The sequence below is a fragment of the Cibotium barometz genome, chromosome 3, assembly GCF_041138505.1.
Source record: "Cibotium barometz isolate CiBa-2024 chromosome 3, ASM4113850v1, whole genome shotgun sequence".
Classification (NCBI taxonomy): Eukaryota; Viridiplantae; Streptophyta; class Polypodiopsida; order Cyatheales; family Cibotiaceae; genus Cibotium; species Cibotium barometz.
The window spans coordinates 44,487,320-44,507,178 of NC_141048.1; the positions used below are offsets into that span (position 1 = coordinate 44,487,320).

The 19,859-nt window shown below is 43.9% G+C and overlaps 1 protein-coding gene across 8 annotated transcripts in view; it reads right to left on the reverse strand.

Annotated features, from left to right (window-relative positions):
* The window catches only part of RECQL2 (RECQ helicase L2), a 76,364-nt gene extending 56,791 nt beyond the window's left edge, over nt 1-19,573 (reverse strand). Inside the window, exons 1-7 of one of the 8 annotated variants that reach the window (XM_086777275.1) lie at nt 19,100-19,573; nt 18,581-18,898; nt 6,003-6,241; nt 5,777-5,871; nt 5,468-5,683; nt 1,806-1,910; nt 511-615 (exon numbers count right to left, since the gene is read on the reverse strand). In XM_086777275.1, the coding sequence (XP_086633401.1) occupies nt 511-615; nt 1,806-1,910; nt 5,468-5,680 (423 nt within the window). In that variant the 5' untranslated portion in view covers nt 5,681-5,683; nt 5,777-5,871; nt 6,003-6,241; nt 18,581-18,898; nt 19,100-19,573. The other 7 variants (XM_086777224.1, XM_086777216.1, XM_086777241.1 and 4 more) reach the window with 7 other exon arrangements.
* Nucleotides 19,574-19,859: the final 286 nt, after the last annotated feature.

The window sequence follows — 19,859 nt, forward strand, 5'->3', positions numbered from 1 at the left end:
ACAGAACACCAAATCATTTGGGAGTCTCTGCAACACCAGAGGCAACGCTGAACTGACTTAATGGCAGAGGAGCATCTAGGACATGATGAATCTGCACCAAAATTTGCTCTACAGTGGTTAATAAGAAGCCCAGCATGCAAGAAAAGCTAAAGAAAAGACATATCTGCTTCCTATAAGCGAGCCAAAGTCTATGCAAGAGTTTACTCTGTATGGCAGTGGTAATCTCTTAAAAAGCTAATTCATGGTAATTCTGGCGCAGTTTTGTAGAGTTCTCTAGAGATCACCAAAAACAAGACTTTGCATCCTTATACATGACACTAATGCTACAATCGAAAATCTGTCTCAAGGAGGATTCACACGATTGAGTTTCAAAACTGCAGCAAAAGATTGAATTGTTTTTAAAATATCTTAGTTGAAGGGATTACTGCAATTGGCAAGGTCTCCTCAGCAAAAGAAAGTGCATGACGCATACTAAAAACGCACCCCACGAGTGAGAACCAGAAGATTTACCTCGTAAAATAAGTTGGGCCTGTTTACTGAGCTCACAAATTTCACACATTTTGTAATTTGGAGCATGTCCCTTAAATCAGTCTGCACCCTTGCAGTCGCTGTAGCCTTCCTAAACAAGGCGCCTATGATTTGTGAGCCTCTTCCAGTTTCAATGCAGACCATAAAAGGAAGAAACAAGGAAACAAGTATTGCAATAACACCCCCAAAAAAAAACATCAAGACAACTGAGTGGCATAAGGACAATCCCAGCAAATGAAATGTGAACATTCTCTACCAATCACCACGGCCCACCATTGAAATTACACTTTGTTCCCACCTCATTGTCCACTTACAGCAATAAAAAACAGTTCACCAATCCCCCGCCTCAACCCCCCCACATGTTGATGAGCAATCAGAAACTACTTAGATCTTCAGAACCTAATGAAGGAGTGAGACCAAATCTTCTACAAGAAGAAGAACTGGTCAATTGGATGCAACTTTTAGCTACCATTGGTGCATACCCCTTGAACATGATGCCTGCTTCAATACCCAACAGGATCAAAGGCACACAAGCTATGTGGGAAGCAGAATCTTGCTATGCAGGCAAATAGGTGTTGAGCTCAAAAGCTCACCAGCATACCTTGTGCATAAAAGGAAAGAAATATCTGAGAAGAAGTGGTAAGGAGGTTATATGGAGATGATGGTGAATCTTCACCGAAAATCCAAGAACACCCAGAGATGAGCATGGAACTGATCTTGATAAAGAGGCCAACCACCACCATATTCATATCAACTGAAGTTGCCTTGAAACAAGACAGAGCTACAAAGGCTTACTTCGTATCCTCTTTAGCCCAAATGGATTACAACTAGCAGAGGATGGCACTGAGCTACAGCTGCAACCACAGTCATATCCATAAGCATGCCTAACGACTGAAAATGTGGACAACAGCAAACAATGGGAAGCAATGGGATTGGTTGTCAAGCACTTTGATGATCAAGCACAGAGTCACCTCAACGACAGGTTTTCATATTGCTAGACATCAGCAAGAACACGGCTATAACCCATTTTTCCTTGCAGAAACAGCAGTTAAATGGCTAAAATCACACTGAAGCGAAGGCCTGCAAAAGCTACTACCGCCCCCCCCAACCCCTTGTTTTATAAATCTAACCTTTTAGAATGAGAGTGTTTAACTACAACCACACAGTGTACATAGGGGCACATATGCACGGACAAGTACAAATATGACTTGATTGTGCCCTGCACTTACAGTCAAAGCATCCTTCTAAACCTCAGTTAAGGGTTGAGATGCACTTACAGTCAAAGCAATCATTGGAACCTTAGGAAACTGCATCTTTAAGATGCCCAAATTTTTGTAATCTGGGCGGAAGTCATGGCCCCACTGGCTGCAGCAGTGCGCCTCCTGTAGCCACACCATGGAAAAGGAAAGACAAAAAATCGCTTAATCATAAAGAAGGGATCCTAAAACAGCCATAATCTACTCTCCAACTGAAGAAAAGTAACTAGCATGTAGCATAAATGTTGAGGAGTCACAATATCAAACTAACTAGCTCCACATCCAGAACATTTCCGAGAGTGAGAGACATCAGTACCGAATGTGTATGCATAGAGTGAAGTGAAGAAGAGCAGACACAATCAACAACCTGCAACCCACTAGCCCAAGAAATTCTGACTTCTAGGAGGATCCAAAATGCCCAAGCAGTGAGAAGCTGAAGTCCCCACACCCCACTGCAGAAGCTGCACCTCAGACTCGGTGGAAAGGATTTTTTACAGATGTTAAGCTTTATTTGAAAAACTAATGCTTCTAGAAAAAGACAAGATTTGGCCCAAAAAAACCTACCTTTCTACAAGACTTCAGGCATACGCTGAATGCTTGCCCCTCCCCCAACCCACAAGGTCATTGGCATTACCATCTTCCATCCATACCCATGGCAAAGGTTTCATGTGCTAGCAGTGATTCTGACAGAGTTGAAAATTTTTTCCCTTGATCAATGCACATCATATCCAGGAATCTTCGTGAGCTGAAGCGGTGGGAGTCGTAGCAAAAAATTGTTGTCAACAAGGAGGTACAAAGAGTGTGCATGGTAAAACCACCATATGGCTTCAAGTAACCAAAGGGTTGTGTCTGCATCTCAATGAGTGTCCATATTCTTCCCAAGGTGGAAAAAATATGGTTGCTGATTCAGGCATCATCTTAAAGAAGCCGAGCCACCCGCTCGCAGCTCCAAAGCCCTGAGATCCTGCGCACACTTGGCAACTCTCCTGTCCACCACATGGGTACCTCTAATGACTCATAAGTGCCCCCAAGGTCACTTATATAGCAATAACTCTGCTATTATTGACCCTTACTTTGTTTATTAGCTTTCAGCCTTTATTTATCAGCTTTTAGCTATAAGTAGCCCCTAGCTATTATTTATAAGCGCACAGCCAATCCAGACCTCAATCTTGCTAGCACCCTTAGCCTACGTGTGAACCCTAAAAGTCTACACGCCCTCCTAAGCCTTAATCCTAATCTTGAGTTAGCCCTAACCCTAATTTTGGGTTAGCACACATCCTAGCCTCGGGTTAACCTTATCCTAGGTGTCATGACGAAGCAATATCTCCTCCTCCTATCAGATTCATGTCCTCATAAATCCATAAGGAGACACACCATTGTACGCGATTCCTTGGATCCTAACAATCACTAAGCCAATATGAAACTCCTCTTGTATACCTTGCTACAAAGATCCAACTGCTTAATACTATAGATACCTAGATGAATCCAAGAACATGCCCAAATTCACCTTTTAGGAACGTGCATGTTATATACTCATGGTAGTCAACCCACAAGACTATATACCTATCAACTCCATTATGCATAGATACTACGACATCCCCACTAACGTCATCAATGCCCAATAGTGGGTGTAGAACTTTGTATCAAGATATGCTCTCACACACGCACTCCACACACACACACACACACACATAAGAGCATATATTCACACAAAGCCCTTCGTACTGAGTTTCTGTCAAACCTCCGGAGATGTAGGGCAGACTCAGCCATAATGAAGCCTAGCACTAAGGGAAGTAGCAAATAGAAAGAATTAGTACAGCAAATAAGTAGTTGATAGGGCAAATGCACCGCTAAAGATAGAAAGAATTAGCACAATATCAACTCTCCTCTAGGGCAAATGCACCGCTTAATACTACCAATACAATCCAACTCTCCTCTAGAAGTTGAAAGTACTACGATCCCGCTCCAATCCAAGAGTTGAAATACCAGTCCCAATTGTATTCTAATCCAAAAGTCGTGGTAGGACACTCGGTCAAGAAGTGCAACAAATTCTACCAAAACAGCTCTAGCATAGATCCACAACACAACTCAATTATCATACCAAATGGCACCTTGCATTGGTTGTCAGCAAACACTAGCCCACTTAGTGCAAACAAGTTCCAACTTTGCATTACCCCCATCACAAGTCCAAACAACTCATGCTTAGGTAACAAGTTGTACCAACTCTCCCACTTCACACACGTCCATGCATGTGCACATGAGAGAAGTCCTCTGAGTACATACCATGTACTCAAGGCACAAAATACCAAACACAAGATCTCCCCTATCCAAAGCTGAACGGAGCCTATGTTCAATAATAAGATCCCCTTTGTCCAATCCTCACCTAAGAGTCAACTGACTTTTTGGAAGTCTCTTATGGATGTAAATATAAAGGTTGTCCAAATCCACTAGAAGTGAGAGATCATCCTTCAATCACTGAGCTTCCTGCTCGTAGAAGATTACCAACTGAAGGAACTTGTTCCTAGAGAACCAATCATTCTCCCAAGTCACCTTCAAGGCTTGGCCTAAAAAGGGCCAACTCCTTGAGTCATTCTGACTCCTCGAGTCATATTCCATTCCCTCAGCCATTCACTCAAAAGGCAATAAGCTCTTCGAGATACCATATGCTCTCTGAATGCAAGTAGCCCGTCATGAACCAACGACTATCACAAGTTCAGTTCCAACTACTCTTTCACCTCACCAAATTGGGTGAAAACTGAAGGTCAACTTTTCTAAAAGCTACCAAATGTCTCATCAATCTCAACCATCCAGAGAGATCCTATAGGACAATTTTCAGTGTCCACAACAAGAGAGGTTCTATCAACCAGTTCTCACATAGTCCCTCCAGGACTCAACTTATTTTGAATCCCAACGTTCATATAAGGACGAAATATTTTGACTAATTAACAAAACTAGTCTACCTTGTGGAGTGACAATCTACATGATTCCAAAATCTTGAAATCTAGATGCCTCCATGGAACTACCTCCATCATGGAGCAGACAATCAACCCACTACATCCTACAGATGTGGAACAACCCAGAGGAGAGCAATGATACCAAGCACAGAGAGATTTCCCCGTATAGACCCACATTCTCCAGCACCTCCGTAACCTCATCCCTTTGACAGAGTGAGCTTACAGCCTTAGTAGAGGAGCACCTGACCATGATTTACTCGTGCTTCAGAGTGCTTTCCCAGCATCTGCCATGTTACAATCATTCCAGAGTTCCTTTCTTTGTCCCAATAGCATTTAGAGGATGCTTTAGGCATCTCTTATGTACAGTGATCTTATCATTCGATGACATTTGTAAACTTTTCCTTCTTTCTTGGTGTCTGTGGTATTAGTGTATGTGGTATTACATGCATCATCCCAAAACATGAAAACGTGGCGTGCCTACTGAGAAATACTCGGGTTAAGGGTTAGCACAGAGTGGAGGATGACAAAGGGGAGAGGGACCCAGTGCTTGTCACATTTGTGACTGAGGGGTTTCTTCTTTCAATTCTTAATTCCCACTATTGTGCCAAAAATAATCTCAAAATGATAACATGCTCTTCTTACCATTATTGAAAATCATCACAAAACCAGAAGCTGTAAGCGTTTGTGAAGCAAAAATTCATTCAGTGCTGCTGTGGATTGCAAACTTACATCAATAGCAATGATAGAGAGGCGGCCAGCATGATTGCATTTTTCTAATTTTGACATAAATCTTTTGCTTTTCGCTATTTTTTCAGGAGTCACATAAAGAATTTTCAACTCCCCCTCTCCTTTCTCAAGAGACTTGTATATCGTTTTCTCTTCTTCCTTTGAGGTCACTGAAGTGAGCATAGCTGCTTGTATGCCTAAAGCTGTAAGGCCCATCACCTGGACAACAAAGGAGAAAAAACCATGGACACCATCCACAGTATGTCACAAAGGTAACAAGGCATGGAGTAGAGTGCAAGTCTCCAGCGGTACCTGATCTTGTATAAGTGAGAGCAATGGGCTGACAATAAGTGTGGTCCCATGGCGAAGAAGAGCAGGAAGCTGATAACATAGACTCTTGCCACCTCCTGCAGCCATTATGACAACCACATCTTCGCCACTCAAGATTGCATTTATGATCTGCAAAGGCACATCCAAAGTTCTAAGTGCTTGCTTGAAATAACTTAAGGCTTGATTGATGGTGGCCAGTATAACTTACTTCACGCTGATTAATACGATAAGAAGAAATTCCAAACACATTCAGAAGTGTATCATCAACATCCTTGTCCCATGAAAAAGGCCCTGTCCAATATTCCTCAGATTCCTCTGCTGTATCCTTGAGACCACCCAGTTTAATATCTGCCCCACTAACATCACATAGGGAATCCAATAAGCCATGCAGCTCTGCCTGTTGTTCCAAAAGCTTTTCCTGGCGCTCAAGTAAGCAGCTTATCTGATCTGGAGATTAGAAGGCAACAACTGAGTTAAAAGTTCATTATATCTAAACATACAAGTAGACAGCAAAGTTCGCAGAAAACAGCCCAAAAAACGAACACACCAGCACGTGCACAAGCATGGCTGAGGAAGCGAGTTTAAGTCATGCTCGACTGCGCACTTCCACACAAAAGTATCACACCACGAAAACAGCATCAATTTATAAATAGCTGTGCAAATCAACCTATGAATAACGTGAACCCTAGAACCCTGGTTTCAGCCAGATCAAAGGGCTTGATTTTTTCTTCACCCATCAGCCATGCTCTAGCCAAAACGTGAATAGTCTCGCCCTCAATCCTCTTGTCCTTTCAACATGGTTTCTTGAGGCTTCTCAGCCGATAATCTGACCAAGTATAGTTAGCGTAAGACTTTGGTCCACATCCTTTGAGGAGGTTAGAAAGGGGAACGGTTGCGTCTGAATACTCCCTCATTGATTTCTTAAGGAAGACAGTAAATCCTAAAAAACGAACGAACCTGTCTCACAGTCTGAGGTATTGGCCAATCCAAAACCTTCTCGATCCACTCAAGATCTGTGCTCATCCCATCTCTGGAAATCCAATGACCTAGGTATGTGATTCCTTTGCAAATTTAGAGATTTTTGCATTCAGTCGTTCACGCCTTCGAATCCCCAAGGCATACCTGAGGTGCTCTACATGCTCCTCCAAAGAACGGATATAGATCAAAATATCATATAAGAATAACACAACAAATTCCCTTAACAATCCCGAAAGAGATCGTTCATAATGTGTTGAAAAGTAGTAGGAGCATTCGTGTAATACGAGAAACTTGTAATGGGCATATCTAGTTCGAAAACCTGTCTTAAAGACATCCTCATTGGCCATCCATATCTAATGATAGCCTATACCAAGATCAATTTTCGTAAAATACGTGGCTCCCTGGAGCCTATCAATCAAATCGTCCGCTCTAGAAAGGGGGTTATCTATTCTTGATTGTCGCTTTGTTCAACTTTTTATAGTTGACACACATCCTCCAAGTTCTGTCTTTTTTATACTTCAAAAGCCGTGAAGCTCCCCAAGGGGATTGATTTACTAGTCTATCCAAATAACTCTGGATAGATATAGATAACCAGGTCACACATCTGTCCATGCCCCGGTGCCACTTTCACATGGTAGACATGATCACTTAGTCGGGTCTCCACTCCCAATTTCTTCACCAATTTGGTATTAATAAAATTGTAAGTGCTTCCAAGATCAAATAGAATGTGTATAGTTTTCCCAGCATTGATCCATACATGCGTATGAGAACATCGGACCCAAAAACCGCCATACTACAGTTACAGTCCATGCAAAAACTATGTATGATCAAGAACTGTGGACCGTGATATGAACGGAAGTAATCTTAGGGTTACCTGTAAGCTTCGTCAAGTGAGCTCCCTCTGCTTTCTCCCTTTCCAATGGCTAGTCTGGCCACAAGTAAAGCATTGGCCCTCCTAAATGTTATGGAGGCTCAGCTCGGTCCTCTGAGTCCTCTTGGAATTGGGTTGACCCGAAGTCTCGCTCTGATTCTGGGTTGTGGAAGCCTTCACAAAACTAAACTTACATTTACGTTTGTATCCAACTTTGTAAACCTGGATATGACATCATACCTATCCTCTACCTCGAGGAACTCATCCTTGAACATATGTTCGAAACTAGCCAATCAGTAGGCTTGTATCAAAGCTCTCTCCACCACGACAAGGTTTTTCCCTTTCAGGTAGCCTTGCATGATGCCAGGTTCCCCAACATTTTCCCCTCTATCTTCCCGTTCCCGCTCATGATCCAACAAATCATCGGTAAAGGAGAGGGGCTGGAGGGATAGAAGAGAGAGAAAAAAAAAAGCAAGGGTGTATCTCTATCAGTGCCAAAAAACATGGAGATGAACATGTGTTGATTCTGAATTTTCAGAAAAGCGAGGGAAGAAAAACTTCAACCGTAAGTAAAAGGCCTCAGACTATCGCGTGAAACCACTTACCAAAGTCTTCCCAAGCTCCATGTACAAGAAGAGAGGTGCAAAGTCTGCTCCTTGTTGTTTTGTCCGACGCCGAACGTAAGGAAAGTCCAAGGTTTGATGGTTTAAGAAGGACTATGTGATTGAGTTCTTGTATATCTGAAGCAGACAGTGTGTTTGGGATACATAATTTTTGCTTTGATGTTTTTGTTGTGTTAAGAGTGCTATTTTCATTAAGTTTGAGGAGATGAAACATCTGTGAGTGCCGATCTGATGACTGTGTAATAGTTTTTGAGTCAGAATCAGAGGAGAGGTCACAGTGTCTGTTCTGTGTTAGCTAGACATCAAAACTGTCAGCTGATGGTGTGGGAACCTTGCTATGGTTTGTTTGAGTTAGTGTGAAGTGTTTGTAAGCCAGGTCTGACAGATTGGGGCTGTTAGCAGTCAGGAGTCAGAAGAATATGGGTTCTGAGTCTAGTCTGTGGCAGCTGTAGCCAGGTATGAGTCAGCCAAGTGTCCAAAGGGCTCGGACCTTGCTTAGTTAAAGCGTCCTGATGTTTTAGAGTTGCCTACTGACCCAGAGGGGAGAGAATCTACTTCAGCTAAGTCACCTTGGTTAGTACGTCAAGTACAGTGTAGTCTATGGCAACTGAGGGCTTGCAACCGTCAGCAGAGAGCCAAGTGAGTGATATCTTGGAAAATTGGGAGGTACCTAAAGACCGAGGGATAGGGGAAGTCTACGAACACAGAGAAGGTTTGATTCTGTGAAAATTTCAGAAGCAAAATTCTGAATCAGAATTGTGAGGCAGAATTCAGTCTGGGTGCAGTCTACAGACACTAGAGGAGGCAGAGGAAGGTCGGCAGGAGATCCAGGAAGGCTCAGGGGATGTGGATGTGAGGTCAGCTGACCTTAGAGGACAACAGAATGATCCTAGAGGATAGATTTCTGTCTGGGGACTAAAGGAGAACTTCGGAGGTAGAAACAGAGACTTCTTTGTCACCTAAGGGTGAGTTTGGTCAGCTGGTGGTCAGTTGTGGTCAGGAGAGGCCAATAAGAGTATGTTCAGAGCTGTTGGAGGTGTGTGTTGACCTGAGAGGACATCTGAAGTAGACAGCTGGGACAGATCGGGAGGTTGGGATGGTTTTGAGGCATCCGTTACTGTCCGGAGAGGAGTCAGTTGGAGGGTTGAGGATTGAAGTTCAACTGAGAAGTGCCCTTGGAGCTGGGATCTCAGCATCCCCCAGTTTTGATCCCATTGATTTTCCTCCTTGTGTGCCTTTTGGTGGTGTATAAAGGCCGCCACCCAGAGACCACACAACGCATATAATCCACTTTTGGCTTTCGGCTATACTAAGCCTCAAATGGTGTTATGGTCTTCAAAGCTTTCGTTGGACACCTGTTCAGGACACCTGTTCAACACATGAGTTGCACACATTATAGCTTCCATCCAAAAATTGTGAGGCAACTTCTGTGCTTTCACCATGCATCTTGCCATCTCCATGAGAGATCTGTTTTTCCTCTCAGCTACACCATTCTGTTGTGGTGTATAAGGCACAATACATTGGTGTTTGATGCCCTTTTAAAGCATATAATCCTTGAATGCATTTGACATGTATTCTCCACCTCTATCTGAGCAAAGTCTTTGGACTTTACATCCACACATAGAGACGGAGAGCACATTTTTCTTTATCCCTGGAACATACAACACTTTTGTCATACATATATTTGCACCATTCATTTGCTGCAACAAGTATGACATTGCCAATTCCCTTTACTCGATAACTCGTATGATCTGCACATGATACAATGCGGCCATTAGGAGCATAAACCAAGTGCTGAAATACATCTTTGCATGAAGTGATGTGGCTCGAAGCACCACTATCAAAATACCATGATACATCCTGTCTGTCGGATACAATGCAAGACAGCACGTGGTGTGTCATTAGTGCATGTGACCAAAAAAGAATACTCTTCCTGAATTACATTAGCAAATTGCTTTGCTTTGTCATCTGAAGAGTCTGCTACTACATTGCCTGCATCTTTCTTCTTGTCTTTTGCAATCTTCTTTCTACATTCATTGATGTAGTGGCCAAGCTTATGGAAGTGGTGACATTTGCCCTTCTTTTTAGACTTGTTTGCATCCCCTTTGTCAGACTCTTCACCACCAGAAGAGGGTTGTCCATGACCAGCCTTAGTAGACTAGTGTCCCCCATGAGTAAAGCTCTTAGCTTTACCCTTATCCTTGGCCGTAAATGCCTTGTCTCCACCATGGGTGCTAGATAGGTTTGCTCTTGTTTGCTCTTCCTGCAAGGGTAAACCCACCAGCTCTTCAAAAGTGACAGGATTAGCAACTCCTCTTATAGAGAGGTTGAGAGAGGTGTGAAAGCCCAAATAGGAGGGTGGAAAGAATTTGGAGTGTTGGTGACCAGCTGTGTCAGTCTAGGATAACCTCATCAATGTTGAGTAATTGTTCCTGCAAACCTTTCACTTTGGTGAGGTGATCTGACATGGAGTCACCCTCATCCATAGAAAGAAGATCCCATTGCCTCTTCAAGTAGGCAACTCTTGCCTCGTTGCGTACCTGATACATTGCTTCCAAAGTGTCCCATGTAAGCTTTGATGTCTTGCAGGACCGAATGTGTGGAATAATAGACCTTTTTACTAAAAGGGCTATAAGGACATGGCACGTGCATCCCTAGAGCCCATCTCTTCCGCTCTTGTGTGGAAGCAAGTTCTACTTCAGGAGCTCTTTGAGCACCTCCCCTTTGAGGCGTTGCTGGTTGTATGGTAAGTGGGTGTGTGTCGTCACCACACACGATGCTCCAAAGCCCTTTGGCTACCAACAAGTTACGGATCATGAAACTCCACAATGAGTAGTTTGATCCATCCAACTTGTCCTCCTGGGTGAGCACACCATCTGAAGCATTTTGAGCCATGTAGACAAAATACACCCGCAAGCAAACCAAGCACCAATGTGCACTGCCAAGCAACCAAATGTCTTGTGCAAACTTTTGCTTGCAACCTCAAGCAAGTATAAACCTGCACCAAATTGTCAAGTACACTCAATAGCCCCAATTTTTACGCATTGCAATTGCTTCAATATGCAGTTAATTGCCCAATTTTCACAAAAGTCCCAAATTTTTGCACCTAAAGAGATATATATATACCTAGATGAATCCAAGAACATGCCCAAATTCACCTTATAAGAAAGTGCAATTTATAACCTCATGGTAGTCATCCACAAGACAATAAACCAACAACTCCATCATGCATAGTATGGACTAGATACTATGACATCCCCACTAGCGTTATCAGCGCCCAACAATGAGTGTAGAACTTGGTATCAATATATGCTCCCCCACACACACACCCCATGCGCGGCGCACGCACACACACACACACACACACACACACACATAAGAGCATGCATTCATACAAAGGTATGTGTACTAAGTTTTTGTCAAAGCTGCGGAGATACAGGATAGACTCAACCATAATGAAGCCTAGCACTAAGGATCATAACAAATAGAAAAAATTATTACAACAAAAAGGTAGTTGTTAGGGCTCTAGCTCTGGCTGCAACTTCGACGAAAACTTCACAATGTGAAATTTGCATGTCTGCTAATACCGCATAAAGATATACCTAGATGAGCCGTGTCTCCCTATAAAGCTAACTGTCGGGAGGACTCCAAGGCGAGGCGTGCATATCTGTCTCGGGGGAGATCCCACAAGCCATGTATGTAGGAGACTGATCTCGTAAGAGCCTCAATCACCAGAGGGGCAGCCGCCAGCTCTGCTCGAATAATCTCATGAGGTACCACAGCCTTGGCTCTAATAATCCTAGCAATCATAGATACCAAAGGCCTCTCCATACCTCTCCACCCGCCTGCGCTGTGATGGCCCACCGAAGGTCCCCATATCTGCACTCCATATCTGAGAGAGAGAGAGAGAGAGAGAGAGAGAGAGAGAGAGAGACACAAAGTGTGTGGTTGATCACAAAAGCAAGTCAACTCTTGCATGTGAGTCACATCCATATAATATCCAAGTACAAAAGTTACATGGATAGAGTGTCCTTTCACGCTTGATATCCAAGGGAAAAAACGTGGGAAAAAGTGCCCTTGGTTAAGCCCTAGGGGTTCACACGTAGCACTACTATAAGTGAGTATATGCCTACACTTCAGTGGGTGAATTGGGACCCAATACTGAGTCGACTACTATCTTCTCTCTCTCTCTTCTCTTCTCTCTCAAAGTACGACCATCAACCTATTGCATGCTACATGTTATGTGTTCCCTTACCCCACTGGGATGAAGATTGCTTCTATTGTTGGGGTTTGGGACTTGATTGGACCTGCTTGGGCTTTCCTCTGTGGCTAAGACTCGAAATTCCATATAAGAAATTGGATGTTCGTATCCAAGTTCCAACCCCCTGAGGAACCATTTCAGCTTCTCTTCTTTCGACTTCCCCAAACTGATGTGCCATGGTTGTGACCTTGTTGGAATAGGTCAGCACGGAAGACCCATTCTAGGAGAGTTTGTAAAACTCATCCTCCAAATTGGTTATGTATTGGGGTGGAAGAAACCTTGTCTTGAGGTTGGACACAAAAGTATTCCATGCGTAATGAGTCGTGCCTGTGGTTGGATCTGTATGTAGACCGGACAAATGCTGCGGCTTCCCAATGGGCTGTGGAGCCGCCACATAGACTTTGTCTTGAGAATCTACAACTTTTGCCAACGTAAAATAAGCAACAAATTGATGCATAAATAGAGTGACTATAGAATGATCACACTTATCATCATACTTACTGAATTTTGGTTGAGCTCGAATGACGGTGGTGGATGGGGTGGTGGAGGAACTAGGAGACCAGGTGCCAACTTGGGAAGTGTTGCCATCAGACTAGCCTATAAGGTTGCCAATAACTGCTAATGCTCGAGTTGTATGGCTTCTCGATCCACCTTATGTTGATACTCCAATGTTGCGCATTCTGCCTAGTGTCGGTCTTCCGCATCCCTGCGTTTGGCTTCCTCTATCCAATAAGTTCCCGTCGTCTATCTGCTCCATGAGAAGAAGCATGTGCTCCTCGCACTTGCTCTTTAGGTTGCTCTTTATGCTATTCTGCTTCTTTCACCTGTTGTAGTTGTAACTTTAGTAACCTATTTTATTCCATCAGCTTTTGAAGGAAAATGTTAGTGCTTTGCAGAAGCGTTTCTTCTATTGTTGTGTCTTCGTGGACACTTTCTTCTACAGTGGCATCTTCATGGACACTTTCTTTTGCGGTGATGCCTTCTTTGAAGCTTCTTCTGACATGGTGAATGGCTCGGTGGTTTTTCCTGACCTCAGTTTTACCATTCATGGAATGCTCTCACTATAGGTAGCCAAGCTAGATCACAACAGAAGCTCTCATACCAATGTCACATGCAGCCAATAAGATCGTGTAACACACAACAAGACCTTTATACCTTTATGTTAGTGAGTAAGAAGCAATCCACTGTAATCTTTATTCATAGGAGACAGAGAATGTAGAGACGGCAATAGATTGGGTCCCCATCTACCCACTTAAGGGCCCCCTACCAAAAGCAGGAGTATTTGCTTTTGTTGCTTTGGAGAACTTTACAATATAGAAAATTTACTGAAGACTATTGACAAAGGATTGCCAAACACAAGCACGATGTAGACCAAACGTCTGCCGACCCATCAAACGGATTGAAGCCAACTGTGAAGCAACTTCACGAAGCCTTATGCACACCCAAATGTGCTCAGGGAGATGCAAGAATGAAGGCTGAATGCTGAAGATAGCTTCGGATTGCCTTGAGTGTAGCACAATGAAGTGCTTGGCTGAGATGATGTATGCACAAGTCCAAAGACTCAAGCACACACTTCTGCACTGATTTACTGCTGAATCTATGAAGGAATGAGATGATTTAGGCAATGGGCTGAGGGCCTTCTTATATATAGACTTTTGTTGCTGGTCGGTTTTACATATTGTTGTCTATTGGAATGAATTCTCGCCCTCCTGCTCCTCACGCTGCCATGTGGTAGTGTATTATCCCATATAGTAGGTTGGGGCCAACTTGACCCTCTATATCAGGGCTAAATGCCCATTGGTCTCTTCTAATCCCCCACTTTTACAGTGGCCTCACGAGATCTCGGGGGAGGGGAGGGGGGTCCGCGTGTTATGCTTTCGCTCAGACGTGGTGCTTTGCTATTCCACATTCTTTCATGGTATCAGAGCCTCGTTCGGTTCCTGCCCTGCCTTCTTCATGGTGAGCCTCGTCGGCTCCTGCTCATCATTGGGCTTTGCATCCAAGGGGTGTTGGAACTTGGAATGAATTCTTGCCCTCCTGCTCTTCACGCTGCCATGTGGCAATGTATTATCCCACATAGTGGGTTGGAGTAAACTTGACTCCTGTTGTCACGTGCACGCCCATGCCATGGCTAAACCTCTACATGAACATCATTTTATCCTTGATTAGTCATTAGTTAAAGTGAGCATTTAGTTCATCTTCATTCGCATTAGCAGCATCATCATCTACAGTATTTTTGTTGGTAATGTGCACCTTCTTTGGGACTACGCTTAGTGCTGAATGCTCTGATACCAATGTTGCATGCACGGAAGCCTTGCTGTACTAATCCACAGCCCTAAGCCTGATTAAGAACAAGATGCTGATTAAACATGATTAAGACAGGAGAGAGAAGAAGAGAGAGATTGGTGTTAGAGTTTTTCTTGTATTTTATATGGTACAAAAAGGTGACTTAATGTATGTACATGGTCAGGCCCTTGGTCAACGATTTTATCCATAATTTCAGGTTCACAACAGGCCGACAGCCTCTCCAGTTGGCCTGGCACCTGCACCTCTCAGCATATATAAGCAGTCCTTATAATTCAGCATTGGATTAAGTCATTTCATCATGTCATAATCATCATTCAATAGTAGAAGACATGTAAGAGGCCAGAGGTCACCCCTCCGGGCCTAAATTGCTGCGAATGCTGCCCACAAATGTTGCCTTGTCTCTAGTTGCCTGCCACTTGCTGTTTGATCTCTTTGCTGGCTGCCAACACTAGTTTACTGGTTGCCGACACGGGTCCCAAGCCCTCTTGGTGATGATGATGATGTTAATGCTGCTGATAATGATGATGATGTGGCTGCCGATGATGTTGGGGTGACAGAGCCATGTTGAGAGCAAAGGGAGACCAAGGGCCTAATGAAGGGAAAAACTATGAGGCCAATACAGGACTTCAAGATGGGAACCAAGGCTGTCAATCTGATTCTCATGAAACCACGACCATGACATCAGAAGAGTACCATGACTTTGAGCAATTCAGACTTCTCAAAGACGAAGAATTTCTTGCTTGGAGAACCAAGAGGGAACAGGACCAAAGAAGGGCTCAAATGTTTGAAGATTTCATCAACGATCGAGCCACCGAAGCCGAAAGAGATGAAGCTGACAAAGCCTATCTTGCCAAAAGTGGACAAAGAAAAGCCATGCTCCACCTTACATAGGGCAAAGAAGCATGATGACTACAACTCAAGCTTTGGAAAGCTACTTTTATTGGCCATGTATGAGAAAGAACATTGAGTTATATGTTTGAGAATATTTGGTTCGTCACATGGTCAATTTTGATCAACACACGCAAGCAGCACCCATTGAATGTCCTATGGGAGAGTATTGCTATGGGTTTACCTTTGGATTACCAAAGACAAGATATAGAATGATGGTATGACCTTTTTCAGGTTACCAAGAAGATCAACAATGTATGTTATCGGTTGGACCTTTCAGATCATCAGGCCATAGAGGGCATAGGTCCCAGTCTGCAGCCTACATATGCCCCCTATCTCAATCGCCCAAAAGAAGAGGCAAATAGACCTCAATCGGCCAGCATCCACGCTCCAGCAAGCTGTGAATCAACCAGGCCTCAGGGGCAGCAGTTGACTAATGCACAGCATTTAATGCTGCAAAACCAGCATTTTGTCCAATTTCTATTGGCCGACAACCCTTGTCTGGACTGACCAGCATCAATAGAGCATATTAAAGCACCGCTTAGCATTCAGCATTATTCATCCATCAATCAAATCGGTCCTACAGTAGATACAAGCATTCCAAGTGTGCCTACAGCCACCGGCTCCCTTGTGGATACTTTTAATTTTGTTACCTCGAAGGTTGAATGCCTCAATTTGTGCTGAAATTGCAAAAAAAAACCCAAATTTGCAAAAATGTGCACGTACACTAGGTACAACTGGTACAGATTCTACACGTACAGTCACGTACAGATTCTGCAAGTATTGACGTGGCAGTTCAGGCAGTACTGACAGCAAGTACGGTCAGCACACGAGGGTGTACAGACAGGTGCAGACGATGCACATGTATGTACGGACAATGCGCCAGTGTATGCTGTAAGGAAAACCTGGGCTCAAACAAGGCGCACGTTCAACCTTGGGCTCTAATGCCACTATTGGATTAGGCTAAAACCTAATGTGCAGGAAATGGGGGAAGAAAACAGCAGAGAGAGAGAGAGAGAGAGAGAGAGAGTGACACAATGCTGAATGTATTGGAATGATAAGGTTGTGTGTACACAACCACAAGTACAAGACATAATAATAAAATGCTATCCATATGGTGTCCTTTCACACCGGGTGGTCAGGGGGGAAAAACCCTTCAATACAGAAGGTAAAAAGTGCCCATTATAAGCCTATGTTCAAACCTAGCACTACCACTATGAGGATAGCTATTCCGACATGTCACATGACATGAGGATAGCTATTGGGCAGATCCAGGTCTCTTCACACAGGCTTAGAGTAAAGACGGGGAGGGGTGAGGGTATTGATAGAGTGGACCACATATGCACACTTCGTTCACTGGATGTGGAGACTGAGGAGCACTATGTTCGCAGATGCCCGGTTTATTATGAGATACATGGGAGATTCCATGGCCTGTTCTGAGAGGGTTTTGGGCCATTATCCAGAGTCATTGACTATCCAGATCAGTGTTGTTTGGGCTCTACCTTCTGGAGTTGCGTAGACACATGGACCAGCTGCTCGGATCACGCCGACACTGTCCGGGCACAGACACCTCGCAGCTTCGGATCACAAGCTTTTTCTCCCACATCCAGGAAGCATCTCGCCTGAGAGAGGAACCCACCCAGGACTCCCCACCTCTTAGACGAGTCAAACAGTGCACACAAGAGCCTCTCCGTTTCATTGGGGTCACCATAGAATAGGTGGTTCAGATGCAGTGAGCTAGGCGCCCAAGACCTACTAGGCCGCATAGGCGCTCCACCCTTCAGCTCCAAGTCCAGGAGACACTCCAGCGATACAAAGATGCCCACACAAGACATGTGGCCATTGATACCCTTTATTTACATAGTTCCTGAGGATTGATGAGACCTCTCCACCAGCCACCCTAGTGTGATGTTCCTTGGACCTTGGGTCAATCATGCTATTGTATTCCTAAGGATGCTACTTGTATTTGTAGCCAGTAGTCTTTTTCCAGTGTTTGTTTTTCTGTTTTACCAGGATCAATGTAACACTTGGATACTTTGTAACACCTTTTGTCTCATAGACCCTAGTGGTCTTTTGAAGACATTAATAAAAGTTTCTTTCTTTCTCTCTCTCTCTCTCTCTCTCTCCCCCCCCAATACACGGGGCTAGGCACCCCAACCTGTATCCACACCCAGTCTGAAGGACAAAATAGTTGGCTTTTGTGATTGATTGCCCCTGGCTGATTGATCCCTCACCTCTAAAGATCACAGAGGACCCTTCTTGGCTTTGGGAGAGACCCATCTACGGAAGGACCGACGGAAATAGCATAGACAGGACCCCAGAGCACGAGCTAGTGCATACTCAGCCCACCTTGGGATCCGACCTCACCAGCAAGGTTCTCTCTGAGTTCTCACAACCCCTGCAAGATCTCCTATTTTTGCTAGCTTATTTCAATTGAGGCCTTGTGCTAGGGGCATGGCTAGCCACCATGGGGTAGACAGGGTTGCTATTACAAACCAGAGCAACATGGGAATCTCAACAGTAAAATTTCCTGGTGGCCCAGGACATCTGATGGAGGAACTTGCATTTTTTCATGCAGGTTTGCCAGAGCAAGCACTTCATCACTTGGGATGTGATCACCTGGGCATGGAAAACGGCCCTGTTAGAATAGAATTTCACTTGAGATACCTCCAAAGAGCAGCCAGCCATGGAGGGTGTCCTCTTCTATCTATATGTGTGTGTGTGTGTGTGTGTGTGTGTGTGTTATGTACATGAGTTAAAAGTATGTGTGTATGTGTAGTATGTATGTACATCGTATATGGAATGTACACTTTTTACTTGGTAGAATGATCTTCTTAAAATCTCCTGAAATCAAATACCTTGCACTTGGTTCAGCTCCTCGTCCACCAAACGCAGTTGTTCCTGCACCTCTTGCGCCATGTCCCCCATATCTGCCACAGACCACTCTAAAGTTCATCGACAAGCCCACATATACACGATGTATGTATGGCCATGCAAAGCTGTAATAATAAGAAGAAGAAGGATTCTGTTTCAAGAAGGCCTGCTTTTGTTTTGAATAGGAAAACGGTAAGAGCTACTTCGGAAACCTCCCCGCCCAAGCTCGTGGACACGGAGTCTTCCCTGCGCACTGTCTAAAACTCCGAAAACCCACTGCAAATTGTGTTTGAGAAAACCCACTGCATATTTATATTAGAATGATAATTATTCAATCCCTCTAGTTGGAAAAATATTTTTTTTAAAGCGCACACAAAAACCATGGTGATTCCAAAGCTGAAGGAGAAGCACCATCGATGATCTGCATAATGGCTCACCCTCTACAGAATATTTTGTGAATGCACGAAATAATTTTACATTATAGACCAAATTTAATTTATTACCTTGGGTAGCCTAACACCTTTGCACAAAAGCGAGCAAGTGCGTGTTAGGCCATGTGGACTCTAAAAAAAACTGGACGGCCACGTGGACGCTGCACACTCTTTTTTTCAAATCGGCTCCAGCAACAGCGCTCTCAACGTATCACCCCAAAACCCTCGCTTCCTCTCCTTCATCATCGTCATGATCGTCTTCTTCACAGACGATCCCTCCCACCATGGCTATAAACGCCAGCCGCTGGATCTCCCTCTTCGCACGTCCTTCCTCTTGCCATGGCTATAAACACCAGCCGCCCGCTAAATCTCCCTCCTTGTCACAGCTAGATCTCCCTCCTCGCGCGATGTTGTCTCGTGCAGCTGGTTCTCCGTCCTCGCGCATCCTTCCTCCTGCCATGGCTATAAACGCCAGCCGTTTGGTTGATAAGTAAGAAGTTTTTATTGCAAATACTCATGTCTTGTTTGAGCTGTTCATATAAACTTGAGAAAGACACCCATAGGAAGAGGATGTGCTGTAGAAATGGTGTGGGTTGCAATTTCCATCTTTATTCAAACACTTCAAGATATTTATTATAATTAAATGGAATGACACACGCTCTTTCAAAGTACGTTGACAACTCACCAGTGCAAGCAATCAAGAGGATAAGGGTACCCAAGCATTCTAGTTAAAAACATTGTCACCCCCTTTTAACTCAAAGGTCTTTATGCCACACCCTCTACAAATATTTTTTAAATTCACAAAATAATTTTACATTATAGAACAAATTTA